The following is a 26,775-nucleotide window of genomic DNA, read 5'->3' on the forward strand; positions in this document are numbered from 1 at the left end:
AGACTGCATATCCTATGCAGCCGCGTTACAAGTTCAAACACTCGAATGCGTGAAGGTTCTATTGTAACACCTCAGACTGAGGCTATAAATCTCCCCATTCAAATKAAGTCTTTCTCTTGTCATTATTTCTATATCTGCCATTTTGTACTTTAGCGCGGTAGAGCGTCATTCAAATCGGTTAGTGATATCTGGAATCCTTAGGACGTCCATACCCTCAATTTAACCCTTTCAACGTTTTAAAATKTCATACGCGGTAGGGACGTCCCAAGGTAGCCCACATAGCACGGACCCTATTTAAGACCTAGCATTGAAGATGTGCTTTATAACGCGATTGACAATTAAAGGCAATGTTCTTTTGGTCGCGGAGACCGCGTTCAGTTAATGCTGCATATGGCGGCTCAATCTGAAATTAACATTTTAGMGCGGCTCTAACACGATACTGATTGAATCCAGACCTTAACCTAGTTAAAGCTTCAATCAGCAGTAGAAACAAGACGTTTTGTGCTGGTTTCAGTAAAAAGCATAGGGATGGGGCTGAAGAAATGTAACCACTCATTCATAGACCGCTATGGATGCAAGGACTGACCATCCAGGATACGAAAACTAAAGTTAAACTATATAACCTCAACATGGTTGTTTACATGAACTTTTTACAACCATTGGGAGTAAACAAACTTGTGGTTCTGATGGGGTACAGCAGTTGAACTAAGCTCACGAGGCATTTATAAGTTTAGCTTGAAGAATATGGGTACAGAAATGGATGTAGCAACTGCAGGCTGTCCCTTTTAATCCTTTTTGGTCCCGAAACAGTACCAAAGCTGTCAACACAATCTGTCTTGGGCTGCTTTCTTTATCATGCGTTCAAAATTATACAATTTATGCTAGCATTTAACTTAATCTCTCGCTGTCCTGATCCACCATCTGAGAATCACTGTTCTACAAGTCAAATCAACTGACCAGTAATATTTTTTATTAAAATTCAACCGCATATGAACAGAAGTCCACCCCAAGTACAATTTCTATTCATCTTTATTATGATTTACACATTTGTATCCTTGGTTTGGTTTCACCAGGTTTCCATTTAGGCAAGCGCCACTGCGCACTGTACAGTCCCACCCCTCACTCGTACAGTGGAGGAATAGAAGGAATGGGGGGAGGAATGGTCAGACATCCACTAAATTCCAAACCAACCCCTAGTCCATTCCTTTAGGCACTGTAGATCTAAAAGGGTCGGATAGGTATACCATAAGCAATATACTTATAGATCCACATTACCCTCTGATAGGCTAGGTGAAATCTTCCCCATATTGCTTACGCCTAGCCAACAACTTAAATTGTAGTGCCTAGAGGGGGTTGTAGTGTCTAGGGGTCCATTTGGGATTCAGWACTAGCATTTACAATTTGTCCAGGTAGTTGTCTAAGGCGGGGATGCCCTCTTTGAGCCCCTTGCGTTTCCTGGTCTCTGCCACCACAACGGCAGTCTTGGTGGTAGGGTCCTGGGGGTCCCCCTGGAGGATCTGCCAGTGGTCAAACACACACTGGGGGAAGGCCTGGCCGCCCGTGTTGGAGCGCAGGTCAGCTGTGAAACCTGGGGGAGGAGAGAGGGGGGGGTGAAGATGATATTAACAGAACATGCAAGTCGAGGATGTAGCAATGTGCGGTCCTGCTTACCGAATTCTGATGTGCACTTTGAACACGTTAGTAAATGTGTAGTTATTCTATCTCAGCCAACAAGACAAGTTACAAACTAAAATCAGTAGCCTATGTCAATCTACTATAGTAGAAACATGTAGGCTACCTATTCTATTGGTCAGCTTGTCAAGAACGAAATAGCCTATTCCAAAACAGACTCTGGGACAGTTGTGGGATGATAGATCCCAAATTCATACAACTAGTAGGTCATCACATTCTCACAGACTGGGAGATGTACTGCGCTACAGACACGCTCCCTTTATGAGTCACAAGTGTGCAYCTGGCACTGAAGGAGGCAGTGTTATGTTGAGCTCCTAACCAAAATACAACTGGGAAAAGTCCACTTGAACAGCCGTCCAACTGGTAATTACTAGTGGGAAACTTGTCTATCATCCTGAGCACCCACTTCTCCCACATGGTGACCTCTGTCACCTACTAAGGAAATGGCCTCCAACAGCATTTTCGGCAGTTAAAATGCAACAAAACATTATTTATAAAAAGCAATCTATTAATGTGGTTTTTGAACTGATTTGTTTACAAGCATGATAGCTGTACTTTTAGTTTATGGTTGACAGTTTGTTGGCCATTAGCCAATCAGCATTTCTCAACGAGTTCAAATCACATGAATGCATCCAACTGGTATTTACCACTCCATAACTAGTAAATTTCCACCTCCCAAGTGTATTTTAAACCTTTAACTAGGCAAGTCAGTTAAGAACAAATTCTTATTTTCAATGGCGGCCTAAGAACAGTGGGTTAACTGCCTTGTTCAGGGGCAGAACGACAGATTTTTACCTTGTCAGCTCAGGGATTCGATCTTGCAACCGTTCGGTTACAAGTCCAACGCTCTATCCACTAGGCTACAAACATAGCATCAGAGTGGAAACTTGAGGCCCAACATAACAATCCTGCCCCTAGTAGGCACCTGACCTGAGCCATAAGGGAAACTAGGGATCTACCACTATCAGATTAGGGGTGACAACATAGCCTATGTTTTGTCCCCACCCACTTTGGTTCTGAAATCACTGTCGCCCACTAATCAACTTGTAATTTTGCAGATTTGAGCAAGTAATGTATCAATATTTGTTTACAAATSAGCGATGACATAGCCAATTAATACATAGCACAACTAGGCAACTAATATACTGTGGGGTTGTTCATCATGCAAAATGACTTGTAGATCAATGACTGTCACAGTTGACTGGGTCCGCCGACCGATGCTTTGAATCGGGGACCGACGCCTATCCGTGAGTCATTACATCCCTAGTACTCGCTTATGGTTATAACTAGGTATGACTGTGTTCAAAATTAGAATTACCTTTAGATATATGAATAAGTTGCAGTCAAAACAGCTCATAAGTTTGTCAGTGGTATGAACACTTGGTAAAACTAAAGAAACCAGCTACCCTCTGAATGTAAAGAATAGTGCTGTATTGGTGTGCATTCTCCCAAAACAATACTGTAAATGTTAAAATACCAGAATTCATATCCAATATTCTTTGTGTAGCTTAGGATATTTTGGGTGCTATACCATTTGGTGTAAAGTAACTAACTAACGCATATCAATTTTGGGCATGCTGCCATAGCCGTACGGCTAACGTTGTTTCACTAACAGCAATAATGCAATTTGTTGTTTCTCAGGATCACTTTTTGTAAATCAAATTAAGTAYATTTCAAAATGTTGGTGTACTGTCCCTTTAAATGGCAGTCGTTTTTACCACATACATATTCTGAAAACTAAATGATAGTATATTCAGATGTTAAATTTAGTTTAGTACTAATGTGGATTGTACTTTGGAAAAGAAGCCACACAGAAGTTTTACAGAATATACAAAAACAAAATGCTAAAATAATATTTTGGCCTTTTCTTCACTCTGATAACATTAATGACATGTTTAAGGATGTTTTGATAAGAAAGTTATGTTGCTGTGATTCCAATAGTTTCTTGGGGTCAAAATTACCCCAGTTGGTAATTGTTGTATGTAAAATAAGTTGGTAGCTTGAGAATTAAAACAGTGAAATGTTCAGAAGGTTGTGTCAAGGCAATGGGTCATCTCTATACATCACCCATCAAATAAGAAGAAATGTTCTACACTGGGTTGGGGTCAGTTCCATTTAAATTCCGGCAAGTACACTGAAATTCAAATTTTCCCTGGTAAGCCCTGGATAAAGTTAACTCTCACTCACCGAATGACTCGTTGACAGGAAGGTAGGCCTTGACGATGAACATGGGCGTGCCAATCACCTGGGACTCCTCAAACACGTGACCTCGCTTCCTGTTCAGCACGCCGTAGATCCCGCCCACTACCTGCTCTGGGCACTGCAGAGACAGGAAACGCATGACTCCGTCATGTCACACTTGATTCCAAATAGCCCCCAATAGCCTAGCATACAATTCAATGTAAGACAGTGGTCGAGTTCAAGTGTCAAAGTAGTCGCACACCACCCGCATGCACACACACACACCTGGATCTCGACCAGGTAGACAGGCTCCATGAGTCTTGGCTGTGCAGTGAGCTGGCAGGCGTACAGCACTCTGCGGGCGGTAGGGATGATCTGTCCGCCACCGCGGTGAATGGCGTCTGTGTGCAGGGTCACATCGTGGATGTCAAAGCGGATCGCACGCATGTTCTCCTCACACAGCACACCCTGTAGGAGGGAAGAAGGAACACCACTTCACAACTCAGGATAGAGAAAAGACTAAGAAAACTTGGTACCTGTAGCATGGCCTAAACGGCAGATTCAAGTCTACTTACGCACGGAAGTCATGAATGCAGATTTGAACTGCAATGCTTCAATAAGCTTTAGCAAGGAAAATTGACTGTGCCTTAGTTGGTTGTCAAGCTTAACTAACTAAAAGTAAACCCACCTCCTTAACGGCCCACTGGAAGCCGGCCACCACGCTGTCCTTGATCTCGTTCAGGTACTGGACTCCCTTGGTCACGTCCATCAGCAGGTTGGGCCCAGTGCCGTCGGGACCAAAGCACCAGATCTTACGGGCCTCCGACACGTCCCACTCGTACTTGTCAGCCAGGAAGCGGGCGCGGATCTTGAGCTCCTGCCGGGGGCTGACGTCGCCCTTCTCGATGTCCTCGGCCAGGCCGTCGGGGAATGGTTTGGCCCGCATGTACAGACGGTTGTGCTTGTTGGGGGACTTGGACAGGCACATCACTTCAGACTCCTCAGACACAGTCTCCCTGTAGGACACCACCGGGTCTGATTTCTGTTAGGGGGAAGCGAGAGAGAGTTGTCAGGTTAGGACTAGGGATGGGCATTTTAAATAACTTCACTCATGAAATGTTTTGGGATACCTGGATAGTCTAAATACGTGATAAAAAAAAAAAAGACAACTTGGGAACTGGCTTGCTGCGCGACTTGGGAGAAGTCCCGCTTTGCTTGCTTGCAGAAGTGCGGGGAATGGGCAGTGGATGGTGAGTTTGATATGGGAGAGAGTAGTCGTACAGATAGGTTATCATCCCATCTGGTAGTGCCTGTCTTGACTGCATCAAATCAATTTAAAGAAGCTAGCCAGCTACTGTGCCTTCGGAAAGTATTCAGACCTCTTGACTTTTTCCACAGTTACTTTACAGCCTTATACTAAAATTGACTTAAAAAGATAAACTCAATCTACACACAATACCTCATAATGACAAAGATAACAGATTAGAGATGTGCAAAATACAAAAAACTAAAATATCACATTTACATAAGTATTCAGATTCTTTACAGTACTTTGTTGAAACACCTTTGGCAGCGATTACAGCATCGAGTCTTCTTGGGTATGACGCTACAAGCTTGGCACTAGTGATGCACCGATATGACCTTTTTGGATGATACTTTCCTTGCCAAAAAACCCCCGATACCGATATTTAAAATTTTAGCGGCCTTTTAAGCATTCTAGTACAGTTAACACACAAACACAGCAGTCTAAGGCACTGCATCTTAGTGCAAGAGACGTCACTACAGTCCCTGATTCAAATCCAGGCTGCATCACATCCGGTCGTGATTGGGAGTCCCATAGGGCAGTGCACAATTGGCCCAGCGTGGTCCGGGCCGTCATTGTAAATAATGTGTTCTTAACAGACTTGCCTAATTATTWTTWTTTTTTTTAAAAGGTACACACACCAAAAAGTTATTTTGATGGCATGTACGCATGTCCCCATTAGCAGTAAAACAATCAAAAGCTATTTATTTCACTTACTTGCTGTTTTGTTTCATTGTTCAGTCGTTTTATTCTCAACCAGGATTTCTATGGAACRCCGTTTGGGTCTTTGCGTGTCAAAAAAGATACGCCTGAAACACTATTTGACCAATCAGGACCGCACTTCACATAATTTAACGCGTTCATACATTTTTTTAACGTAGTTATTACACATTGATTACACTATCACTCGTATTTCATATGTCAACGATTCATCGGTACGTATGCTATGATGCTGTTAAAGTTGTCTGGCGCACCTACAGTGCTGGTCATAAAAAAAGCTAGCTAGCTCATGGATGCAAAACGACGTAATCTAGATGTCATCTAAAATAACCATAATTTATAAAAAAGTCCTTATTTGATTAATGGTGGTCGGACCCAGCTATGTGAAGCTAGCCACAATAAGGATTAGCCACAATAGTGGACTTTGCGGTTAGCCTTAAATAAAAGTATGGCATAATTCTACTATTTGTATTCATTTGCGTCATTGCAAACCGCAGAGTCCACTATTGTGCCTAATCCGTATAGGGCTAGCTTCACAACACATAACCAGGTCCGGTCGAGCCTCACTAGCCAGATGAAGCTAGCTGGCTGCTTATAACGTTAGCTTAGGGCAACAGGGTTAAGTAGCTGGCTAGCTATTTACTTTCATGAACTGAAGTTCAATTGCAATCGGAGAACAACAAATGGCAACCTAGCTAATACTTACTCACAAGGATTCATAAATCATTGGTAAGAATAATGAAAATGACTGCAGTTTCTACTGGTCGGTGTTTACAGACTTTTGTACAGCTTTGACAGTGCTACTGTATATTTTTTGACACGCAAAGACCCAAACGGTGTTCTATAGTATGTATGTCGTGAAGCTAATAGAAGTTACGCTATTATTGTGTAACTCCGGTAGGGCAACATCTGAAAAATAGCGCACTTGGTAGTGTGTACCGGTGCTCGACCAGTCAGCGAAAACCAACACCACCCGCGACAGAACGGTTGATTGTCAAGGGCAATGAATTCCATCATCTTGGCTTTAAAAAGGATTTCGCCTTTGAGCTGTCTCGCTGAAATTGTCTTAATCTTTCAAATGATTGCTTAATCCACACAGCAGACATTGTGTGCTAGGTTAGGAATGCTGTGTTGCACGTGTAGCGCAAAATGTTACGTGTACCTACGTTATATTAGATTTGCACGGTAGCTTTGACATTTTTTTTAATGTCGCTGTTAAACTAGACAGGCCGATACCGATGTTGGCATTTTTAGCTATATTGGACAATTCCGATATCGTGCATCCCTACTTGGCACACCTGTATTTGTGGAGTTTCTCCCATTCTTCTCTGCAGATCATCTCAAGCTGTCGTCAGGTTGGAAGGGGAGCGTTGCTGAACAGCTATTTTTAGGTCTCCAGGGATGTTTGATCGGGTTTAAGTCCAGGCACCTGCTGGGCCACTCAAGGACATTCAGACTTGTCTCAAAGCCACTCCTGCGTTGTCTTGGCTGTGTGCTTCGGTTTGTTGTCCTGTTGGAAGGTGAACCTTCGCCCCAGTCTGAGGTCCGGAGCAGGTTTTCAACAAAGATCTCTGTACTTTGCGCTGTTCATCTTTACCTCGATCCAGACTAGTCTCCCAGTCCCTGAAAAACATCCCCACAGCATGATGCTGCCACCACGCTTCACCGTAGGGATGGTGCCAGGTTTTCTCCAGATGTGACACTTGGTATTCAGGCCAGAGAATCTTGCTTCTCATGGTCCTTTAGGTGCCTTTTGGCAAACTCCAGGTGGGGTATCATGTGCCTTTTACTGAAGAGTGGCTTCCTTCTGGCCACTCTACCATTAAGACCTGATTGGTGGAGTGCTGCAGAGATGGTTGTCCTTCTGGAAGGTTCTCCCATCTCCACAGAGCTCTGTCATGACCAAGATCCTTCTCCCCTGATTGCTTAGTTTGGCCGGGCGGCCAGCTCTAGGAAGAGTCTTGGTGGTTTCAAACTTCTTCCATTTAAGAATGAAAGCCACTGTGTTCTTGGGGACCTTCAATGCTGCAGAAATGTTGTGGTACCCTTCCACAGAACTGTGCCGACACAATCCTGTCTCGGAGCTCTACGGACAATTCCTTCGACTTCATTCCTTGGTCTCGTGGGACCTTATATAGACAGGTGTGCGCCTTTCCAAATCATGTCATGGCCAATCAATTGAATTTACCACAGGTGGACTCAGGATGATCAACTGAAACAGGATGCACCAGAGCTTAATTTCGAGTCTCATAGCAAAGGGTCTGAATACTTATGTAAATAAGGTGTCTATTTGTAATATGTTTGCAAAAAATGTAATATGTTTTTGCTTTGTCATTATGGGGTAGTGTGTGAAATCCGAGGCTACGGTATGGACGTCAAACTACATTCAAACGCTTATTTTATTGAATTAAGAATTTCAGATGTCATGGTATATCCTTGTGTGTAGCAATGTCACATACTTTTATTTAGACAAAGCCTTTTTATTGTTAAAATTAGGCCTATGATTTCCCCCCTCCCAAATAAAAGAACACTCTCGCAAGTATTCGAATACTAACGTCCGTTCGGATATTTGAATTACTATGCCCATACCTAGTTAAGACGGTGCATTCGTCTACACATACATATTTCCTTGACGGCAGTCTTGCCACGTCCTGTAATGTCTACAGAGTAAAGACACCCACTCCCTATGGCAGATTCTCTTTGTTAGGCAGTGGAAAACAAAATCCCCTTCTCTGTAGTGTACCATTTGTACTGTACTTGGAGAAAGCGCATTCAACCCCATCTCATATGTAGCCTGTTCCTCCCCCTCCCTCACCTTCAGTGGAATGCCAGCGTGGTCCTCCTCCAGATCCTTGAGACAGATCTCCAGATGGAGCTCTCCGGCCCCGGCGATGATGTGCTCGCCAGACTCCTCGATGATGCACTGCACCATGGGGTCAGACTTGGCCAGCCGCTTCAGGCCCTCCACCAGCTTGGGCAGGTCAGCAGGGTTCTTGGCCTCCACAGCCACTCTCACCACGGGGCTAACGCTGAACTTCATCACACGCATGTTGTGGGCCTGTTGGACGAGCATATAAGACGGGAGAAATATTAATCTATTGTTCATCCAAAATGGCACCCTATTCCCTACATAGTGCACTACTTTTGACCAGAGCAAAAGCCTAGGAGTGGAAAATAAATTGAATGGAAAATCCTTCTTTGTCATTAAAAGTCAATGTGGCCTTCAGTTTTCCTATAGTATAATGTGATGAGATGTACAAGCTACCTGTTCAAAGGTGGTGATGGTCCCTGTCTTAATCAGATACTGGTCTACTCCAACCAGACCAACAATGTTCCCACATGGTACATCCTCAATGGGCTCTACGTAGCGCCCCATCATCAGAATGGTCCTATGGAGGGAGGACGAGAGAAGAGATTGAGGGGAGAGAATATACAATATTTAAAAGTTCACGTCACACACGTATCTGGCGCTCTAAATGGTACCACACACACCTCTGGATGGGTTTGACGTAGAGGTCTTCCTTCTTCCCGGGGGTGAAGTTTGGTCCCATGATGCGCACCTTCAGACCGGTGGACACGCAGCCAGAGAAGACACGGCCGAAGGCGTAGAAGCGACCTTTATCTGTTGTGGGCACCATCTTAGAAATGTACATCATCAGAGGTGCCTTGGGGTCGCAGTTCTTGATACCTGAGAGAAGAGGAAAGGGGGGTGTCTAAGTATATGAGACTTTATATTAATTAGGACAGGCAGTGTACTTTTCTCTGCCTCCAGTCAGTTGTTTGGGGGTGCATGTGTCTCGGTGTGCGTGCCTGTCCTCACCCATGGCGGCCTCGTCGTCTCCTGGTCCCTCGTAGAGCAGCTCACAGCGGTACTTCTGGGCGGTGACGGGGGAGGGCAGGTGGATGGTGATCATCTGGAGTAGAGCCTCTCCGGCCGGCAGCCAGCGACGCATCACAGCCTTCAACAGGGGCTTACCCTCCTTCTCCTTGTCCTCCGTGTCCAGCTTGATGTCCAGCTTCTCTATCAGCTTGGCCGTCTCCTCTTTCTTGAAGTTCATGACGGCATCGAATACCTGGAGGGAGGGAGAACGGGTGAGGGTTAGACAGTTGATTTTCATCCTTTCAAAAGAAAATATTGATACATTAATACGGGTCAATGCATTGCATAAATTAATCAATGAAAACACTTTAGGGGCGTCATGGCCAGTCTCACCTTGAAGATTGGATCCAGCACGAGTTGAGAGAAGGTGCGGGGCAGCTTTTTACCATCGGGGCCAGTGGCAGTCTTACTGAACTTCCCAGTGGCTGGGTCAAAAAACCTGCCGGATGGATATACACACAAAATATTTTCATTGACAATCCAGTCAATTAGCAGACACTCTTATCCACAGCAACGCACATTTCAACAAAACGCACATTCAACAAGTTGCAAGCTTGGTTGAGGTCCATTCCAATTGAAGTCTCTCTATTCAGGAAGTTAAATGGAAAACCAGTGCTATTAAGACTCAAGGAAAAAAGACAAGTTCAACAGTTAACTACATTTCATGTCACTACGACAGCCAGGAACTCGCAAGCATTTACATTCAGTACGATACAATCAGCTGTGACAAGTCACCAGCCAAAGACAGGACATTTTTGCAACACATCAGATTGTTTGCCAGCATAAGAGAAGAGTGCGCACCTGCGTTTTAGGCTCCCAAATATGTTTACTTTGTCTTCAACAGGTCTCCATACAGAGAGAAACCCTGTACATATAGGTGGCTGCCCGTGTCACGTCACAAACCTGCAAACACTTTTCAATATTGCCACGCCCTCACCTGTGTGCGTGTGATTGAGAAAGCGAGAGAGAACAGGGACACTTAATTTAATAAGTCTGAAATGCCGGGGTAGGCGTCGTCGTCCCCTTTGAAACCATTTCATTGGTCCTAAGGTACAAGTTATACCTACCCAGCATGATAGGCCTTCTAAATCAAGTGCGCCCAGAGAGAGAGAGATGGAGAATGTGCATTCCAGATACAAATTCTCAGTGCAGCTCTGTAGAAATTATAGGATCACTCCACATTCGTGTGATTCCTGAGATGTTACACTTCAAGACATTGTGTAGATCTTACAATCTGCACAGGCCGCAGAGAATGTCTATCTGGAACGCAATCCGAGTGTGTACCTGTCTACATTGTGTCTCCCACCCTTCTTTCACCTCTGCGTGTACCTCTTGCCCCACTATTCTGTCAGATGCATAGAGCCTACTGTCCACAGATTCTTCCTCAAGTCCTCTCTTATTACACTTCTGTGTGTTTACACATGTACAGGATGTGTGTCCATGTACAGTGTTTGTCAAGTTGACACCTACTCGTTTCTTTATTTTTTTATTATTTTTTTATTTATTTTTTTACATGTTAGAATGGTGAAGACCTCAAAACTATGAAATAACACGGAATCATGTAGTAACCAAATAAGTGTTAAAAAATATTTTAGACTCTTCAAAGTAGCCACCCTTGGCCTTGATGACAACTTTGTAACTCTTGGCATGCTCTCAACCAGCTTCATGAGGTAGTCACCTGGAATGCATTCCAGTTAAGTTAACAGGTGTGGCTTGTAAAGTTAATTTGGGGAATTTCTTTCCTTCTTAATTCATTTGAGCCAATCAGTTGTGTTGTGACAAAGTAGGGGTGCTATACAGAAGATAGCCCTATAAAATACCAAATTCATATTATGGCAAGAACAGTGCAAATAAACAAAGAGAAACGACAGTCTATCATTAGTTTAAGACATGGTCAGTCAATCCGGAAAATTAAGAACTTTGAAAGTGCAGTCGCAAAAACCATCAGAAACCAGCACTATGATGAAACTGGCTCTCATGAGGACCGCCAAAGGACGACCCAGAGTTACCTCTGCTGCAGAGGATAAGTTCATTAGAGTCACCAGCCTGAAATCAGGTCTTCATGGTTGATTTGCTGCAAAGAAACCACTACTAAAGGACTCCAATAAAATTAGACTTGCTTGGGCCAAGAAACACGAGCAATGGACATTAGACCAGTGGAAATCTGTCCTTTGGTCTGATGAGTCTAAATTTGAGATTTTACGCTTCCAACCGCCGGTGTCTTTGTGAGACGCAGAGTAGGTGAACGGATGATCTCCGCATGTGTGGTTCCCGCCGTGAAGCATGGTGGCACTGTCAGTGATTTATTTAGAATTCAAGGCACACTTAACCAGCATGGCTACCACAGCATTCTGCAACGATACACCATCCAATCTGGTTTGAGCTTAGTGGCACTACAATTTGTTTTTCAACAGGACAATGACCCAACACACCTCCAGGCTGTGGAAAGGTTATTTGACCAAGAAGGAGAGTGATGGAGTGCTGCATCAGATGACCTGGCCTCCACAATTACCCGACCTAAACCCAATTGAGATGGTTTGGGATGAGTTGGACCGCAGAGTGAAGGAAAAGCAGCCAACAAGTGCTCAGCATGTGGGAACTCCTTCAAGACTGTTGAAAAGGCATTCCAGGTGAAGCTGGTTGAGAGAATGCCAAGAGTGTGCAAAGCCGTCATCAAGGCAAAGGGTGGCTACTTTGAAGGATCTAAAATATATTTGATTTGTTTAATACTTTTTTGGTTACTACATGATTCCATGAGTGTTATTTCATAGTTTAATGTCTTCACTATTATTCTACAATGTAAAACCCTTGAATAAGTAGGTGTCCAAAGTTGACTCGTACAGTGTGTGTGCGATTACGTACGCAAGTACATACAGTGTGTGTGTGTGTGTGTGTGTGTGTATGCATGTACAGTTTGTGTGTAGTGGTATATGTGTGTGTGTACCTCTCTCCCCACAGCTTCTTCATCATGTCCTCCACCTTCTTACATCTCTCTGCTGGTCCCAACTGGGTGTCTTTGCCAGCAGAAAACTTGGCCACGTACATCTCAGCAAACTGCTTGAGGGTGAAGGCCCAGCCGTGGAGGCCAGACCCAAACCCTACGGTACCGATCACGGGGTCAATCTGAGGGACGACAAGAGGACCATGTCGTTGTCTTAGGCCAAACATGTTTCCCTTTGATCACGTCAGAGTTTGGAGACAAGTCCCATTTAAATCTGTCAGTTGAACTGGACATGAATTTTCTCCATAGCGGTGCAACTCCACTCCTAAATTGGCGGGAATTTACAAGGAATTCAATCCAACTGATCACTACTTAGATGTATTCTTGTCAGGTGTGTGTCCCTCTCACCATAATGGCGCCCATTGGTCCTGCTTCATCCTCTCCATAGGTGGCGATGATGACGTTGACGTTCTCCACGATGCGCTGGAAGGTCTGGAACAGGTCCTCAGGCTCCAGCTGCAGCTCCAGCAGGGCCCGGTCCATCTTGTTCATCATCAGCACCGGCTTGATGCGCTCAGCAATGGCCTGCCTCAACACAGTCTCTGTCTGCACACACACACCTGAACAGGGGATGGAGAATGAGGGTGTTATATGAAAATCCAAAGACAGAAATTGAGAGGGCAAGAAAGACTTCCCTGAGAGAAAGGGGACCGGAACAATGAGAGAGAGGAAGCGAGAGAAAGGGGACCGGAACAATGAGAGAGAGGAAGCGAGAGAAAGGACATTGAGAAAGGCCTGAGCGAGAGAAAGAAGGACAATGGGCAAAAGGTCTGTCCTCCACCCTCTCCTCCCTGACCCGGAAACTGATAGATAAGTGGTCGAGGAGAAATACATTCGTTAGTAGGCGAACAGAAGGGTCCTCCCCTCCTCGATAGCCACCTTTCATCAAGGATAGCCATGTGTATCCTAGTGCCATATCAAATAAGCTTAATTTCCCCCAAATCCCGTTCAGTTTTGTTTTAACGGGTTTCTGTCATTCAGTTTTGTATTTTTATTATATTAAGACAACATTTATGTCCACAATGCTTAATAAACCACATCAGACCACTTTTGAGGTCTGGGAAAATCTTTTTACATTTTTTTAATGGATTTTGGGGTGTAGTTACACTAAGTCAACTGTGCACCAGCCTATTTTTGGTGAGCGTTAGCGATGTTTCTGTAGCGCTCATGTGATTGCAAAGTACGCAAAACTAATGGCCACTGGATTGATGTAAATGATCATGATATCATTCCGCAAGGCAGGCATAAGCTACTTTGTAGTTAACAGCTAATTGAGAACGTTTTGGGGAACCTCTCCATCTACCAGAAGACGGTCGTCGTTACATTAGCATCGTCGCTAACAGCTACAAAGTGGTAGACAAATGCACGCACACAGACAGGTGCATTCCTGTGCCGTTGCCTATTCAGAAAGTTGAAGGAAAATATGAATCGCTGATGCATTTTGATAATCTTGGGAAAAAGAATGTATATTCTAAAATTCAACATAAGTTGATTTCTTTACTAATAAGTTCAATAAAACAAATTATATTGTTGAATTCCGTTTTAATGTCTGGATTCAGTGATTCCATCCGCGATCTACTTAACGCAGATTTTATAGGGCCCTAATATCCTACCAGAGTCCTTCGCGGGAGAGTTTTGCAATCTGCCACACCCACTTTGAATCAGCTTTAGTTTTGTCGGAGTAGTAAAGCATGCATGTTAAAAAAACAATGAGCTACTCATCTTTTTATCTATGAAATGTCTTGAAAATTTATGTAGTTAGTTGTGCATTACTTTACACATTTATTTTGGGATCCACCCCTGTAAACGTAATTTGCCTGATGATGCACGAGTGGGGAAGGAGATTAATTTCATACAAGCGCATTTTTTGTCCACACCCTCTCCTCGCCGCCTCAATTTTTATTTAACTAGGCAAGTCAGTTAAGAATTTGTTCTTATTTACAATGACGGCCTACCCCGGCCAAATCCTAACCCGGACGACGCTTGGCCAATTGTGCGCCACACTATGGGACTCCCAATCACAGCCGGTTGTGATACAACCTGGATTCGAACCAGGGTGTCTGTAGAGACGCCTCTAGCACAGATGCAGTGCCTTAGAACGCTGCCCCTCTCAGGAGCCTGACTTTTTTTTCTCTCCAAAAGGAGGCGAGAGAGCACACAGGAGTTGAGCAAATCCAATATAGAAAAGGAAAATTAGTTAGTAGGCGAACGGAAGTGTCCTCGCCTCCTCCCGTCAAGGAAGCACAAAAATATCCTACCAGTCCTTCGCGGAAGAGTTTTGAAATCCGCAACACCCCCTTTGAAATCAGATGTTTACTCAGAGGAGAAAAGTATGCACATATTTAAAAATGACATGCTACTTATCCTTTTATCTATAACATGTTGCACAACTAGCTAAATGTCTTTTTACTACTTTACACATTTAATTTGGAATTCCACCTCTGTAAACGTCATTTGCAATTGAGAATCTCCCAGTGAGAAAGGAGAGAGCAAGAGAAACAAAGACAGTGAGTAAGAAAGGAGAGTCTACCTGAGACACAGTCGACCACCACCAGCGCTCCGTCTGTGACCCTGAGGGCGGCTGTGACCTCAGAGGAGAAGTCCACGTGGCCCGGGGAGTCGATCAGGTTGATGAGGAAGCCAAGCCCATCCTTAGTCTGCTTGATGAAGGCCATGTCATTTTCCCCCAGCTCGTAGTACATAGAGATGGCCCTGAGAAGAGTGAGGGAGGTGAATGGTAGATGTTTCAACATTAAATTATATATTTTTAAAATTATTATATAGGTGTCTAAAACCAAGTGTCCCCGTCAGCTGTGGGATGCAGACTAACAGGGATAGTAGTCAAGTTGATGTGTGCAGGGGGAACGACAGAACAGCACTGAACAAGCTGCACTGTAACTTATCCTGCTTCGCTGTTTGTCATTTGTGTAAAGCCAAAGACGAATCTCCAAAGCATGGTAAATCAGTGTTTTCTACCTCTAATCTGGCTTTTTCAGCTCAGGCGTAAGTACAGACAGTGTTGTTTTCAGCCATACATACAGTGCCTTCAGAAAGTAGTCATACCCCTTGACAGCCTGAATTCACACCCCTGAGTCAATACATGCTAGAAATCACCTTTGGCAGCATTTACAGCTGTAAGTCTAAGAGCTTTGCACACCTGGATTTTACAATATTTGCACATTATTCTTTTTTAAATTCACCAAGATCTGTCAAGTTGGTTGTTGATCATTGCTAGACAGCATTTAAGTCTGGCCATAGATTTAAGCCGATTTTATTCAAAACTAGGAGACTTATTCAATGCAACACTATTGTAGATATTTGGCCTTGTGTTTTAGGTTATTGTCCTGCTGAAAGGTGAATTTTCTCCCAGTGTCTGAAAACCAGGTTTTCCTCTAGGATTTTTCCTGTGCTTAGCTCTATTCCGTTTCATTTTATCCCAAAAAGTGCTGAGTAGTATTTCTGTCTGTAATAAAGCCCTTTTGTGGGAAACAAAATCATCATTCTGATTGGGTGGCCCCGACTGCCAAGTAGGCGGGGGCCCGACTGCCCAGTCATGTGAAATCCAGAGATTAGGGCCTAATTAATTTATTTCAATAGACTGATGTCCTTATATGAACTGTAACTCAGTAAAATCGTTGAAATTGTTGCGTTTATATTTTTKGTTCAGTATACAATGTTGTTGATCCATTGGTTATATCCTATCACAGCCATTAAACTAACAGTTTTAAAAGTCACCACTGGCATCATGGTGAAATCCTTGAGCGGTTTACTTCCTCGCCAGCAACAGAGTTAGGAAGGAAGCCTGTATCTTTGTAGTGACTGGGTGTATTGATACACCCTCCAAAGCGTAAATAATAACTTCACCGTGCTCAATGGGATATTCTGTCTTTTTATTTTACCCATCTACCAATAGGTGCCCTTTTTTGCTAGGCATTGGAAAACCTCCCTGTTTTTTTGTGGTTGAATCCGTTTGAAATTCACTGTTCGACTGAGGGATGKTACAGATATCTCTGTAMCCCACACACAGAATTGAGGTAGTCATTAAAAAATATATATATATTTAAATGTTAAACACTAGTGCACAGAGTCCACGCTACTTACCTAGCAAATTTTTACTCCTGAACTCATTTAGGCTTACCATAAAGGGTTGAATACTTGATTCAAGACATTTCAGCTTTTCATTTGTAAAAATTTCTAAAAACATAATTCCATTATGGGGTATTGTGTGTAGGCCAGTGACAATCTCAATTTAATCCATTTTAAATGCAGGTGTAACAAAATGTGTCAAAAGTCAAGGGGTTTGAATACTTTCTGAAGGCACTATGTTAGATAAGCCCATACGAAAGTGTGCATTTTACAACACACTGTCCTCCGTACAGCACTGTTCATACGACAGCAATATACAACCGTGGGAAAAGACAGTGATCAGAAAACAACCTGTAGTCTATAGAAGATCACATGAGGGTGGTGAAGATACAGATCTCGCTCTTCAAGTTTGAGAAATTACTTTGTAATAATTTACATTTATTCAGATGAAGGCCAACAAGTCGTGACGTCAATAATTTCAAAAAACTCAAGCAGCATACAATCTACCAATTCCTGTACTATAGATGTAGTACCCAAACACACGCACTCCTGGGTTCTAATCACTATGAATGAAACCGAGGCAAACGGGCCAAAACTGGGACGGACGACATGAACTTGTCCTATAAGAAACCMTTGTTTTCGGTTTTAGTTGCAAAACGTTTTGCAACAGTGTGCACTAATGAATATGACCCTGTACTACTTACGTGGACTTGATGGTAATACACCGCTCCTGCTCGTCTTTGCGCGTGTCTGTGAAGCGAGTCTCTCCGGCGCGAGACCCCRCGATGATCCCGGCTTTAGACACCAGGGAGTCCGTCAGCGTGGACTTGCCGTGGTCCACGTGAGCGATCACAGACATGTTACGGATGTTGGACTTCTTGTCCATGATCGCACGGATCTGGTCCACTGTAAAGTTCACCTGAAGAGCACAGATCAATCAAGACATTATTGTAAAAAAAATATGCTCTCGTCTTGATGACTAGCCTGGCTAAATTAAAGGGTTAATTCATTCATTTGGGGGCGAACCCTAACTCACGTATGTCAAATGCTCACGTAGTCKCTCAATGACATACATGACTATGGGACTCTTTACACTACTTTGACGACACAAACTAGGTCCAAGAGAGATAATTGCATAGTGTAAAGAGATCTAGATTCAAATCTCTTTAAGAGATGCCTCCCAAACTACCTCCGGAGGTAATGTGGGAGACATCTTCACTACATACCCTCTGAGGAGTACAGTGTAAAGATAATGGCTCTCCCACATCACATCTCCCTGGAAGAATTACCTTAATGACATTAAATGACAATAGAATGAGTAAAAATTCATCCAAGGCTGAAAAACTGCCAAAGGAACTTTGGCTGAGCTGGAACACTAGCGCGAGGCCATAGCAAATGAGTTGAAATGAACTGTCACTGAGCTTTTTCTGAGTGGATTAAAGCTTAGAATTCAATCATCCCTAAATGGCACCAAACAAATGCAACATGTAAGTGTTGGTCCCTTGTTTCATGAGCTGAAATCCCAGAAATGTTCCATATGAACAAAAAGCTTGTTTCTCTCATTTTGTGCACACATTTGTTTATATCCCTGTTAGTGAGCATCCTTTCTCCTCTCCATTTCTCCTCCACCTGACAGGTGTGGGATATCAAGAAGTTGATTAAAGAGCATGGTCATTACACAGGTGMACCTTGTGCTGGGGACAATAAAAGGCCACTAAAATGTGCAGTTGTGTCACAACACAATAGCATAGATGTCTCAAGTTAAGGGAGCATGCAATTGGCATGCTGACTGCAGAAATGTCCACCAGAGCGGTTGCCAGAGAATGTAATGTTAGTTTCAATACCATAAGCTGCCTCCAACGTCGTTTTAGATTACTTGGTAGTACGTCCAACCGGCCTCAACTGTAGCTTATAACTGATGCCTCGTGGCCTTATGCTGCCATCTATTGGAAATATTTAGCAATTAAAAGTTATTAATTTACAGCAGACCGTAAAGACACTGGAGGCAACTTAGAAATAAAGTATATTTGTCATATTATTTGAGATCAGTCTCAAACCTGCCCCACTTATCCTTTATTTTTATTGACTTTACCCCCTTTTTTTTTATCTTGTGTCATCACTACAACTCCCCAACTGGCTCAGGAGAGGCGAAGGTCTGGTCCTTCGTCCTCCAAAACATGACCTGCCAAACCGCGCGTCTTAACACCCGCCCGCTTAACCCGGAAGCCAGCTGCACCAATGTGTCGGAGGAAACACTGTTCAACTGACTACCGAAGTCAGCCTGCAGGCACCCGGCCYGCCACAAAGAGTCGCTAGAGCACAATGAGCCAAGTAAAGCCCCCCCGGCCAAACCCTCCCCTAACCCGGACGACGCTGGGCCAATTGTGCTCCGCCCTATGGGACTTCCGTTCACGGCCGGTTGTGTCACAGCCTGGGATTGAACCTGGGTCTGTAGTGATGCCTCAAGCACTGCGATGCAGTGCCTTAAACTGATGCACCCCTCGGAAGGCCCCTGCCCCACCTATCCTACGCCAATTGCTGGAGTTTCATCGAGGTTACTTGGTCACACCCAGTTCAAACCACATAAAAAAWAAAAAAATGTGGCTCGTTTATCAGCTGTTTTCACTTGCAATAAATACCATACAATAACAAATCACTTAAAAAAGCTAATACTTATAGGTTGATAAAATAACATTTACTACTGGTACTTCTTAGGGATAGACCCCTTTCCCCCCCAATTTTCGCCTAAATGACATACCCAAATCCAACTGCTTGTAGCTCAGGCCTTGAAGCAAGGATATGCATATTCTTGGTACCATTTGAAAGGAAACACTTTGAAGTTTGTGGAAATGTGAATTGAATGTAGGAGAATTACACAATAGATCTGGTAGAAGAAAATAAAAAATAAATTCTACCACCATCTTTGAAATGCAAGAGAAATGTCCCAGTTCTAGCCATCACTGGTCGTAATTCCGATAGTGTCCACAAGATGGCAGCAGTGTATGTGCAAAGTTTCAGATTGATAACTTGAAAAATTAGTGAACAAGAACACTTTTAGTGAGAAGTCCYCAAGTACATTTGGGCAAATCGTGAAGGGGACATTCGCATTCATATTCAATTTTTCTGCAAGAATATCATCAAATCTGTATACTTGGACTTGGTTTAGCTTTCCAAGTATTAGTATCCATATTTTAAGTTCAACATTTGCAAAACAACCAGTTTTCATAACTCTGAATATTCTTCTACGTTGTGTCCAAAAGGAAAAGGCATGCTGTCGCAAAAGGTTAGCACCTACATTTTGCGACCGAGACAGGGTTTCCAGATACTCCCATAAAACCCAGCTCATTGGCTATCTAGCTAGCTTTGTTTGACCCCGATTGGTGCTTATTTGACAAAGATACAGTCCTTCAAGTGATGAMCGCCCGCGTCATCGGCGTGCCATGAAGGCGTTGCTCTCGGACCAAATATGGTGTCCTATAGGATATACTACACCCCTAATGAAATAGTGAAGTCTTGTTACCTTCTAGGATCTCTGAGGAATAGAGACGAACGTGATTTGACTCGTTGAAACAATGTTTAGGGTGAGATTTTCACAGAGTCCTTGCAAATTGAACGAGTGGAAATACAAAATCGATCGTGCATGCTATATGGACCTTTTTAGGATATGAAAAAGGATTTTATCTAACAAAACGACACTTCATGTTATCTCTGGGACCCTTTGGATGATAAATCAGAGCAAGATTTCAGAATGTAAATACATATTTCACCTTCAGAGGTGAAGTTATCAAACCTATCGCATTGGGGAAAAAGTATTTCGTTGTTAGGAGCTCCTCAAACAATTGCATGGAATTTTTTCACCATGATAGCTACTGTAAATTGTACAGTGCAGTTATATTAACAAGAATTTAAGCTTCCAGCCAATGTAAGACATCTATACTGACATTTGTGGTTTCTCTCAAATCTGCATAACGCGGTGCATGATTTATAACTGTCCCATTAACAGGACACCTATCCCTATTAACTAGCATAATATTATTACTAAACCCTAGACTTATGGTTACGGCTAGGGTTAAGTTCTTCCGGCAAACAGTATGGTTTATAGCTCTTGCTACTCCCTGTGGTCATTTGCGGGTAGTACATACCTCAYTCGCAACACTCACTGGGCTCAAAATCTGAGGTAGAAAGTGCATCAGATCTACAAATCAATGAGCTAGACCCATCCATTTGGTTTGCAACTCAGTGAACATGCGCAGCATACGCTCAAGTCGATGCCTATGAACATACAGATTGACGCATATCAAATTACAGAGCAGCCATTTAGAAACAACAAATATCCATTTTTTTATTTTTTATTATTTCTTCATAAAAACAAATCTGGCAGTTTAAAAAATCAGCCACATCTTGAAAAAGACAGGGACACCCGTTTTGWTAAGGTTTTACAAAAATATGGTTAATCATGACCAGAAAATGTTTCACTTTTGATGGATAGGCGCCAGCCATCTCTACCACCATGAGTCACCACAATGTGATATCACTCACCAAGTAGCCGTGAACATGTTAATACTGAAGTAGAACTGACAGTGTTTTAGCAACATTTTAATTAAAATCTGTTCATATACACCCACAGGAACGCGAGCACCCAAGAACACAGTGGCCTCCATAATTCTTAAAYGGAAGAAGTTTGGAACTACCAAGACTCTTCSTAGAGCTGGYCGCCCAGCCAAACAGAGCAATCGGGAGAGAAGGGCTTTGGTCAGGGARGTGACCAAGAACYTGATRGTCACTGACAGAGCTCCAGAGTTCCWCTGTGGAGATGGGAGAAACTTCCAGAAGGACAACCATCTCTGCAGCACTCCACCAATCAGGCATTTATGGTAGAGACGGAATCCACTCAGTAAAAAGCACATGAGAGCCCGCTTGTAGTTTACCAAAAGTTCCTAAAGACTCTCAGACCATGAGAAAGAAGATTCTCTGGTCTGATGAAACCAAGATTGAACTCTTTGGCCTGAATGCCAAGCGTCATGTCTGGAAGAAACCTGGCACCATCCCTATGGTGAAGCATGGTGGTGGCAGCATCATGCTGTGGGGATATTTTTCAGGGTCTGGGATCAAGGGAAAGATGAACRGAGCAAAGTACAAAGAGATCCTTGATGAAAACCTGCTCCAGAGCGCTCAGGACCTCAGACTGGGGCGAAGGTTCACTATCCAACAGGACAACGACCCTAAGCACACAGCCAAGACAACACAGGAGTGGCTTTGGGACAAGTCTCCGAATGTCCTTTAGTGGCCCAGCCAGATCCCGGACTTGTACCTGATCGAACATCTCTGGAGAGACCTGAGAATAGCTGTGCAGTGACACTCYCCGTCCAACCTGACAGAGCTTGAGGATCTGCAGAGAAGAATGGGAGAAACTGACCAACTACAGRTGTGCCAAGCTTGTCGCATCATACCCAAGAAGACTCGAGGCTGTAATCACTGATAAAGGTGCTTCAACATAGTACTGAGTAAAAGGTCTGAATACTTACGTAAATGTGCTATAAATATATTGTTTTATAAATTTGCAAACATAAAAAAATAAAAATATTTTTGCTTTGTCTTTATGGGGTATTGTGTGAAGATTGATGAGGGGGGGGAACAATTGAATACATTTTAGAATAAGGCTGTAATGTAACAATGTGGAAAAAGTAAAGGGGTCTGAATACATTCCAAATGCACTGTAGATTTGATCCTTCACATTTTCATAAATTCATAGAATTTGGGGGACTTACATATAGTAAGGCATCTGTAAAAATTCTATAGCAATATAACGCGGGAAAGCAGCCGCGCTTTTGGACAAATAGACACGGCAGTAAATAAAAACATTGTCCAGGACCGGAGTCTACGGAGACGCGCTACAGCCAATCAGAGCTACAGTAGGCCTATATGTAAATGATCCATTTACCACACAGGCCTGCCATCATTCACTTTGAACTGAACGTTTACAGGCAGTAGCCACAGCTCAAATGTAGATCCTTAGAACACATCCGCCAACAGCCACAACAGCCACACCTGAAAAGATTTGTGCAAATATGTAAATGCCAAGGGAGTCCTCTTACATTTGGGAACGTCACAGTCCTATTGATCAAATTAACATGAACAAAAAAGGTAGACTCCCACACTTTCTTATGCACATCAACAACTAATGCTAGCCAGAGGAGCTAAAAATCTTACGAGGGAACATTAGATGAACCCTCTCAAACTTTCAGCTAGTTGCTGTCAAAATTGCACTGATAAACGATGGGAAATAGTAGCCTGCTCGTCCTTCTGCAGCTTGCCCCAACCCACATTTTTAACAACTGAATGGGAACATTCGCACGGGCCATATATATAAAAAATAAAAAAAACACCTAATGAATTCACGGGCCATCGTTTTATTAGAAAAAAATATAGCCCTTTATAATATCCACTTATGTACATAGGATGCTAAATACAGCATTTTAACATTAAAAAACAAAGAAATAATATTTGTCCAGCCTTTGGTGCTATGCTTGCATAATATGTAACCCTAATCAAAAAGTATTTAACGCCAAAAAACAAAGCTATAGGTTGTAACATTTAACCTAATGTTATACACTAATTGTAGTCTCATCCATTAATTTCTAATGACCAGTCATTTTTGACCAGGAACGCCACAGGTGTACAAAAGTTAAATAAAACCGCCAAAATGTTATGAAAATCATCAAAATATATTTTGTGTGTTCAGATTCCCTGTGTTGACAAAGTCACGGAACCTTATGACAATCAGATTAAATGAATTACATTTTTCAGAGAATCGGTCCAATTCGACTAGAACACAGCAGGAGGGTTAAACATGTTCTTCATTGTTTATGCACTACATGGATCGCTGTCTGGTTGAATGCAGCATCGCTGTATGGTAGCCAATCTAGGCTACTGCTCAAATGTTGCAATAATAGGCTTGCTTGTTTCTAATTGGCATGTTGTTCTGTTGCAAGTTGTCTTTTGGTTATTCATTGTCAAGCTTTAAAAACTGAAGCCAGACTGCAACATTTTAGTAGCCTAGCTAGAACCGTGGCATGTGTCTGTACACTTTCCCACTGCTGCGCGCTGTAAACGGGACACATCAAAGCAGCGCAATTGAAGTTGAATTCACCAATGCGAGCGCATCCGGCTGTAATTAGTAGTTGACAACTAATTTACACTCGCTTGTGTGTCCTAGTCAGCCCACAGGCCTTGTGCATGCTGAATGGGTGAAGGCAGCAAACAATGTACAGGCCAGCTGTGATTTACAACCCGATAGCAATATTTTTGGGAATACCAAGAAATGTATTGAACTGCATCCATCTTTTCTGCCAACAACAACTTACTGTATGTCATGGGATTTTGAGTCAAATAGAACTAAACTAGTTTAAAACCTCTTATAAAGTTGGTTTTGAAGCATAAACCAGGAATGTGATATTTCTGACTGATATGATTATTTTCATATCTGCAAAGTAGTTTAAACACTCAGTTCCACTTTAACTTACCTGAGGTAAGCATTTGTCATGTGTCCCCAGATCCTCAAAAAGTTATACAGTTGCACCATCCTGACCGGTTGCATCACCGTCTGGTATGGCAACTGTTCGGCATCTGACCGCAAGGCGCTACAGTACATCACTGGGGCCAGGTTTCCTGCCATCCAGGACCTATATACCACACTAGGCGGTGTCATAGGAAGGCTCAAAAATGGTCAAAGACTCCAGTCACCCAAGTCATAGACATTCTCTCTGCTACCGCACGGCAAGCGGTACCGGAATGCCAAGTCTAGGTCCAAAAGGATCCTTAACAGCTTCTACCCCCAAGCCATAAGACTGCTGAACAATTAATAAAAATGTCCACCCGGACTATTTACATTGTTTTTACGCTGCTGCTACTCACTGCTTATTATCTATGCATAGTCACTTTACAGGTACAAATTACCTTGACTAACCTGTACCCCCTCACATTGACTTGGTACCAGTACCCCCTGTATATAGCCTTGTTATTGTATTACTTTTTAACTTTCCTTTATTTAGTAAATATTTTCTTAACTATTTCTTGAACTGCATTGTTGGTTATGGGCTTGTAAGTAAGCATTTAAGAGTAAGGTCTACACTGGTTGTATTCAGCACATGTGAAAAATAAAATTAGATTTGAAGCCTAAACCCTACAAGGCAGTGGAGGCTGCTGAGGGGAGGACGGCTCATAATGGCTGGAAAGGAGCGAATGGAATCAAACACATCGAACCCATTTCTTTAATGTATTTGATACCGTTCCACATATTGCGCTCCAGCCATTACCACGAGCCATTCCTCCCCAATTAAGGTGCAACCAACCTCCTGTGTTACAAGGTTTACGCCGGTAGATGTCATTGCGAAGCTGGCATTGTGACGCAGGACAATGGGATGGGAATAGAACGTTCCGGAGGCGAGTTGGTGCCACCGTGTTAATACGAGATGGGAGGGTGAGAAATTCACTACAATTAGGTCTGTTTTTTTCGCGAATACTTCAAAACTACGGCAAGCAGCTGGGACATACGKTATTATTATTAAACCGGGCTCCATGGCGGATGCAAAAAACTAATTTTAATCAGAGAACGTAAACATTGAATGTGTCCAGCCTACTATAATAGAAAACGATGACGCACTACAGGGAATTGCCCATTGTGCACAACTGCATCACGCTGCACTTGCAGGCTTACATTTTTGCGATTCCAGCACATACCCGTAGCTAGCCAATTTATCTCAAACAAAGTAATGCCATACATGCCCCCTTTGACCAAATAACTGACGTTTTACTGTTAGGTGGCAAATTTAGAAAACTTGAACATTATGTACTAGCTAATGTACGTCATACCTTTACAATTAGACACCGGACACAGTTACCATTACCAACTGTTTAGAATACCGATGCAATGACACGTGTGAACAGTTAAAGTTACTGTGGTCAATAACACCGCAAAGTCCTGTCCTCCCAAAAGCAAAGCGGGTGATAGTTACTCTATGTAGGGGCCCAGTTATACAACAGACAGACAACCTCTAAAGATGGCTAACTAGATAATAAAAACCAACATGACAGCTGCGTAGATTCAGACATCCCTCATATTCCTCAAACGAAATTATTCCGAGAAATTGGAAGCTTTCAAATCAGTATCTCAAATTGAGGTTTATTTGGCGTTGTCCGCCGCGGTTTTCTAAACATCGTCATGCCGTTCGAACAGATTGAGCATCCATCTTCGGTTCGGAGGCTGCTTCACCCCGCCCGGTTAATTTCAACCGGTCACCGATGAAGGACATGAGCCAACTCTTTAACCACTGACAACACAGAATTTCCGGTTCACCTTTATCATAGTAAAACACTTCAAACTCGACTTACCATTTTGTCTGATGTTCGTAGATGAACTTGTTGGTAAAAGGAACACTGCGAATACACCGCCTTCCTCGTCCAAGGATAGGCAGGAAAGAGAACGCTTATGACAGCCTACGCTGCATTGTATCACGTTTATTTGATAAGCTCGGTGTAGTAGCCCCTCGCTATGGAACGGGGCGGGGTTAGTTATGGGCGGGTTCTGCACGGGCCGACCCGATCCCCCAAACGTTTTCATTTGCGGAGGCTTTCCAGACAGACAAAGAGCGGCGCTCATATAGTTCGGTTGGGCAGGTTCAGTACAAAAACGTTTTGGAACATTGGTACAATTTGCATTCATTATTCTGACATGATTCCTTAGAATCAGATAGGCATGTTCGTTCACATTCTATATTTATATCTGAACGTTAGGCAATGTTGTCTGCGTCCTCCCGTTGAACGCGGCCCTAGTACCCGCGTGTCCCTACTTATGTGAAGCTAGCCACAATAACGATTACCAACAATAGGGAAATTGGAGGTCGATCCTTCAAA

At 43.1% G+C, this 26,775-nt stretch overlaps 1 protein-coding gene across 1 annotated transcript; it reads right to left on the reverse strand.

Annotated features, from left to right (window-relative positions):
• Positions 1 to 1,011: 1,011 nt before the first annotated feature.
• On the reverse strand, positions 1,012 to 26,380 carry LOC111979034 (elongation factor 2b). The gene is made up of 14 exons (XM_024009320.2): positions 26,254 to 26,380; positions 17,568 to 17,782; positions 15,308 to 15,489; positions 13,126 to 13,337; positions 12,721 to 12,899; positions 10,110 to 10,215; positions 9,717 to 9,969; positions 9,389 to 9,584; positions 9,162 to 9,285; positions 8,712 to 8,954; positions 4,562 to 4,915; positions 4,159 to 4,341; positions 3,880 to 4,012; positions 1,012 to 1,588 (listed from the first exon to the last, which is right to left on the reverse strand). Exons 1-14 carry the CDS (start codon positions 26,254 to 26,256, stop codon positions 1,395 to 1,397), a joined length of 2,577 nt encoding a protein of 858 aa, XP_023865088.1. The 5' UTR covers positions 26,257 to 26,380; the 3' UTR covers positions 1,012 to 1,394.
• Positions 26,381 to 26,775: the final 395 nt, after the last annotated feature.

Source organism: Salvelinus sp. IW2-2015, linkage group LG19 (assembly GCF_002910315.2).
Source record: "Salvelinus sp. IW2-2015 linkage group LG19, ASM291031v2, whole genome shotgun sequence".
Taxonomy (NCBI): Eukaryota; Metazoa; Chordata; class Actinopteri; order Salmoniformes; family Salmonidae; genus Salvelinus; species Salvelinus sp. IW2-2015.